General features: G+C 35.1%; 1 protein-coding gene across 4 annotated transcripts in view; it reads right to left on the bottom strand.

Moving 5' to 3' along the window:
• Positions 1-314: 314 nt before the first annotated feature.
• Positions 315-6420, bottom strand: part of LOC149138329 (TLC ATP/ADP transporter) — a 272205-nt gene continuing 266099 nt past the window's right edge. For 3 of the 4 annotated variants that reach the window (XM_089447588.1, XM_089447586.1, XM_089447585.1), the window contains 5 exons: positions 2400-2513; positions 2048-2179; positions 1068-1148; positions 880-996; positions 315-795 (listed from right to left, as the gene is read on the bottom strand). In XM_089447588.1, the coding sequence (XP_089303714.1) occupies positions 712-795; positions 880-996; positions 1068-1148; positions 2048-2179; positions 2400-2513 (528 nt within the window). In that variant the 3' untranslated portion in view covers positions 315-711. The remainder of the gene's footprint in view (positions 796-879; positions 997-1067; positions 1149-2047; positions 2180-2399; positions 2514-6420) is intronic. The other variant, XM_089447587.1, reaches the window with a different exon arrangement.

The raw sequence follows: 6420 nt of genomic DNA, 5'->3' as shown, positions 1-6420 counted from the left end.
AATAAAATAATCGAGCTTTGGGCTCAAATCCCTATGTATTTAATTGATTTCACTGCCTAAGATTTCCGCTGTGCAAAATGCTTGTAAGTTGAGGATTCCTAGTGTGTTTGTCCGCATGATTAGCCTCAAACCAGATTTAGGGCTTAAGGAAAATTCAACAAGCACTACATGACAACGCCCATGATTAGTTCCTTCTATTTGTGATATGTTTCCAGTGTGAAGAACCAAACTTTCGATGTCTACAAGGCGCTTGACCAAATATAAGAATGACAAGTTAAAAGTACTGTAAATCGTCTAGAGTAAACCAAATCAGGTAAATAACATGATAATGCATTAAATCAGTTTATCAAACTGCATAGCAAGCATATAATGTCACAAATTATTCAGAAAATTGTATCAGTATATACTTTTAGAATGGCATCTCTTGCTCGAGACCGTTTAGATGAGATGGACACGCAAGGATACATTAAAGAAGAAGAAGAAAAGGCTTTGTTAACCTTAATTAGAAGAGTACATACATGAAAAAACATCCTTGAATATCGACAACACATGATCATCGTCGTCCTCATCCTGCTATCTTGCCTCTCTGGTTTTGCTATTATGGTCACCAGTGGCGTCAGTCCACAGTAGTTGTCTACATTGTAGAAGAACACCACAATTTAAATCTGAATTTGACTGGAATAAAAATATTATACTAATTACATGAGGTGATTATGAAGAAATGGCATGAGAATTTGCAAGACAAGCTTGTCTACGCCCCAAAGAAAATGCTGCACCGAACCATGCAAAACAGACCTACATCCACATCATAGGTCAGCCTAGTGAAAGATATAATTGAATGTGAAGTAACTTATGCTAAACATAGAAAAAATATCAGACCGGCAGGGCACACAGTGCAACAGTTGAGGGGCCTTTATTAGGTGATCCCTGGAGTATCTTGTAGATTCCAGCAGCTGCAGCATCCCCTAATCTTTGCACAAGTACATCGATGCATACCTGCATCAACATCACTTTTAGCATAGAAAAGTAAAGCAATAAACAGAATAACCCAACAGAATAGAATTCACCTTGGCCTTGTACTTTTCGTCTCGCGTAACAACGGTGAAAAGAAGCTCCTTACCAGGCCGCGTAAGAACATAATTTAAGACCTGCAAAAGCATTATGTTATGTCTCTTCTTTGAATTCACCTCATGCTATTACTCATATCCCAATAATGACTTTTGAAGGAAAACCAGAAGTCCACGGCAATTGTTTAAAGGGAGGAAACAAGTTGAAGATCACTTGACACTACAAAATGATTGTATTTTGGCTGTGGCATGCAAGTTACCAGACAAAAACCAATTGAAGAGTTGCAACTATTGTTTGTTACAACTATCCTCTGTTCCAAGTCGCAACTATTCAGTCAAAGTAAAAAAATGTCCAGTCATCTAGATTCCAGATATGGACAAGGGAGATGAGACACTGACTATATATATGTGATTTCTGACAACAACCTTTGTTGCCATCGTTGATTAATATGAGAAAACTCCATTATCAAAACCAGCCTAGATGAATATTTTCCTCGGCAAAAGAAATGGTTGAAGGCAATATGGATGTCTTGCTTAAAATCTAGTTTTCCCCACGATAGAGAATTGACTGTCCAAACCTCAAAAAAATAATGCCTTACCTGGCTAGGATATTCAGACAATTGAAAACTATAAAGGGGGGATTTGTATGGCTTTGATTAAGACATAAAAAAGTAATTTTGATGGATTCAATTAAGACACTCATGATGGAAGATCCCAGAGTATAACCACAGGCAGTCTGTTGGCAATTAATTATACAACAGACGTGAATTTGAACCTATTTTTCTCGGAAATGTTAATTAATGATGTGCAATTTGAGTTCTCAATGTAATTGCAGAATAGGCTAAACATTAGATGTACTAATTTCACATTAGCAAGGCATGTTTTTGAATATTTCAGGAAAGCTTTTGAGCAGATAATTGAAGGAAACTAATCATCATTAATCTTACGAATTACTTCTGATAAACATGAAATAGGCAGACCTTTCGTAGAGTCTCAGATATTGCCACCACAATCCAGGTTGGCCAGATGGCAATTGCAGTCATGTTTGCAAGAGCAACTACTGGAGCTGCACATATTGCTGTTGTCACTCCAGCAGTTGTGAGTATCTGACCCTGTGAGTTGAAAGCCAAATTGATAAGTCTTAGTGAGAGAGAATCCTCTAAGCAATTCTCAAATAAATACTGAGGACTTGTAGTTTTACCATTTGCAAATTCTGTCAAAACCATCGCTTTGAAACAGTAAAATGTCATCTCTTGGCATTCAGTGCCATGGTGGAAATCTACAGAAAATAAGGCCAGATATAAAAGGGCTTGCTAGAACTTAAAATATTACCGTTAAAGAGAGCTGGCCAATAAGGATGAAGACAGCAGTAAAACTGTTGACCTGAGCAAACATTCTCCTTCTATCAAGGGCATTTGCAACCACTGTTGCAACTACAGTTGTTTTCTGCCACATAAAAAGCTACAGTGTTAAAAAATTACTTCTAACAAAAACGGAAAGCATAAATACATCTAAACATGGGAATTTAGTCTACTTTTTTAAGTGATTAAGTCATTGATCATCAAGAAAATTATATTTCACCAGAAACCATTGAAGAATAAGAAAAACTCACCAATAGTCCTTAACACAGAAGCACCTTCTTGAAATGCCACGTCTGGCATATCATGATTAGACTATTAATTAATATTAATAGTTAGTTGTCGGTCATTAAATGCAGAAAGAACCGTTGGAAAATGTAACTAGGTTCGGTCTTCATTAATGTATTTGAGTCATCATAAAATGTACTTGTCAAAATAATTTTTATTATTGTTTTAATGACTTATTAAAGCATGGGTTTCATGCTTGGGTCATCATTATATTAGTTAAAGTCCCCATTGTGGACTCCTAGGATTAATATTGAGTCAATAGAGTCATTGTACATTTAAAGAGACTCTTCTTGGGCTTTTGAAAGGTTTATTATTGAGTCAAATGTAATTTATGTAACCTCCACACCAAGCCGGCCTAAAGGAGATCAAGTCAACCTAAGGACACCAATTCGACATCACTTGAAGCCTATAAATAGAAAGAAGTCGAATTCATTTGGAGCATCTCATCTCAAGCAATTTTGATATCTCTAAAGAAACTGGAGAAGTGCGAACTGCGAAGTAGGTCAAAGAAGTCAAAAGGAAGTGCGAGTTGGGTCATTTCTAAGGAGAAGGAAGAAATCGAAGTTTTGGAGCTACTCTCTCTTTATTTCGTGACCTAGTTTGGGAGATCGAAGTCTTCCAAGTGTTGTTTCTGCCATTTGCTGCCTGATGTTGTAAGTTGCTGCATAATCAAAATTGTTGGGGTGGAAGTGTTGTTGCAAAAGGGTCGAAGATCTAGGAAGGCTGACTTGGTGTGGAGGGAAGGTTTGGTCTTTGTCTAGGTTGAAGAGTCTCAAAGAATACAATTGAAGGAAAATAATTTTTTACTAGGTTTTCCCCTCGAGAGGGGTTTTGCCCTAGCATAGTGCCTACATCTTGTGTTTTGTGTTTTTGTGATCTTCATACACACATAATATGGTAATTGCTTGATGAAAGATAAGATAATAAAGAAGTTAAAGAAGCCAACATAACTCAGAAGTAATTATCAAGAAAGAGGAATCAAACCCTAATCTACTTACATTGATTTCTCAACAAGAACCTTAGGCACCATGCAGTTTTAGTTTATCTTAACGATAGTTAGTTAAAGTTGACTATGTCAAATAAACACCAGATTGATACTTTCTAAAAGCATATAAAGATATTTCTGAAGAAATAAAGGATAAGAAATTTGTTTTGGAACAAAATTTCTGTTGTGCTTTCCTGTTTGTGGGTCTCATTCACAGTTGTTGAGCTCTGCATCTTATCATTTAGTATCAAAGCCTTCGATCAAGGCCTCATCTACAACAAAATTATGGTTCCTTCTTTTTCCACTCAAAATTCTTTCCTTTGCATTACCTTGGTTTCTTTAACGTTTGCACCTCCACCCCAGGAACTTTTGCATTAGAAAAAGTTTGAGGTAAAAAATGGGCCTTCTTGTCGCACAGAGTGTATAAGGACCATGACAATGCTCAGATCGGGGGCTGTCACCCTGATCACCGATCTCTCTGTTTAAGTCGTCTCACTATAGTAGGCTAAGGGGGGTAGACCCTATGGGATAAAAGAAAACGACTATGAATCAGTTGGTTCAGGAGACACAGCGAAGCAATCGAATACTTGATTAAGGCTTAGCGAGACTTAGAATTTGATTAAATTTTAAATGATTACAACCAGTGCCTTATGGAGTCAATGATCCAAGGTAATCGATTAGCTGTTGTTGCTTATGAAATAATTAATGACTGCTTGAAAAATTTGCAAAATATCTGATATGTAACGAGCATTAAATAATTCAAGCAATAACGAAAGATTTTCTATAGAAGCACAATGTCTTAGCAATTAAATTTCAAGAGATGCAAATGCTTTAAATAACCACAAAATTTAAACATTCACCATTTCAGATCCCAAAACTAAAAGATGTATGCTTAAAGATCCAAATCCAAGAAAATTTCGCCACCCTCAAATAGTTAATCTCTAGATATAAAAATTTAAGCACATTTAACTATAGTAAAATGACAAACACCACAAGAATTTGTTGTTAGATCTTTCCTCAGCACCAAAAGGACACCAAAATGAAATTTTAAATTGACACTTAACTTTTCCTTAGGTGAATTTTTTGATATTTTAAGCAAGACTAAATGTGACAAAAATAAATCGACAAATAATTTTTTCGATTTTTTTTTCTTTTTAAATGATAAAAATCAAAGTCAAAAATAAAAATAAATTGAACCTTCTTTTTTTTTAGAGTTTTTTATTTTTTTATTTTTTATGATTTATTAATTTCAAATGTAACAACTATCATAAAGTCGAAATATATAAAAACTAATCTACCTACACCCTAACTATACAAAGCTTAAATAAAATTCTAAATTAAACTAAATAAAAGAGATATCTAACCTAAGTTAAAAATTTAATGAAACCTTAAAAAAAATGCATACATAAGCTAAACTAAATAATAATAAAAAAAGAAACTAACCCTAAACCTAAACTAACACGTACATACATCAATTGTTGTTGTTGTTGTTGTTGTTTTTGTTTTTTTTGTTTTTTTTAAAATCAAAGTCAACATAAGCTAATGAAAGATAAAATCTAAATAAAACAAAAATCAAACTATTTGCAAACTTAGGCCTAATCGAATGTATAATTAAAAGGAACTAACCTAAGCTAACACCATGAAATCATACGATGAAATAGCAATAACCCTAACCCAAGAATAAAATCGAAACATAAAAAATCGAAGTGTATGCATTTGTTTATTGTGCAGGTATACTTGACGGTGGAAATGGAAACCAAAGACAGGCTTTGCAATGAATGGTAGCAATGGAGGGTTTAGTTTTTTTTTTTGCAGGTTTGAAGAAGGATCATTGGCAGCATGGAGAACGAGTCGGATAGCAGTGTAAGGGTCTTGGGCACAGAGATGAAGGCGATGGCAGCGGAAAGGTTAATGGTGAGCAGCGTGGATGGATTTGACAAAAAGGGGGCAATGGAGAGAGCTGCGTGGTTAAGGGTTTCTAAGGACATGGAGAGCGTTAGAGGTTTAGGGAGAAGACTGCATGAGGGAGAAATGGTAATGAAAACGGAGGAGAGAGCTTGCAACGGGCAGGGGTTTTGAAAATGCAGGATATAGTGATGGCTTGAAGGAGGAAAACGCAGGTCTGCAAGGAGAGGAGGAGGTTTTTCACAAATCGAAATCTCTCTACAACAAATAAAATAGAAACCCCAGGCGGTAGACAAGTCTGAAAAAACCTCAGGAAACGACCAAAATACCCAGAAATTTCCCAAAATAATTATGTTTAAAAAAATTTCTCCAGATCTTCAGAATTTTTTAGAAGAAATATGAAGCCCTTCAGATGAAAAACCCCTTGGGAAATTTTCCAGATTTAAAATATTTGAAAACTCTTGGACTGCAAAATTAATGCCTCTGCAAAAGCTAGTTTTGAGGCCAGATCTTACCCTCCAGGGCCTAGATCTAGCTTCAAAATCAAACTTCACCTTCAGATCTGCAACCTGCAATGACAAAAAAAAAAAAAACAACAACAACAAAAACACCCAGAAATAATTTATACAACAATGAAATTAAAAACCCCAAAAAAACCCAGCTAAATAATTACAAACTGCAGGCTCTAAGTAGCCAAATTTATCATTATGCCACACATATTTTTTTATTTTTTTTATTTTAAATTTAAAGTGAGGTGCTTCAGAAAAAACCCTTCATGCATCAATAATGGAATTTCTAATGATAAGCCCGAGATTTA

This window comes from Pinus tabuliformis, chromosome X (genome assembly GCF_031772625.1).
Source record: "Pinus tabuliformis cultivar Carrire ecotype Pingquan chromosome X, CPIR1, whole genome shotgun sequence".
NCBI classification, from domain to species: Eukaryota; Viridiplantae; Streptophyta; class Pinopsida; order Pinales; family Pinaceae; genus Pinus; species Pinus tabuliformis.
The sequence above is the reverse complement of the archived record's forward strand: the minus strand, read 5'-3'. Positions and strand labels throughout refer to the sequence as shown.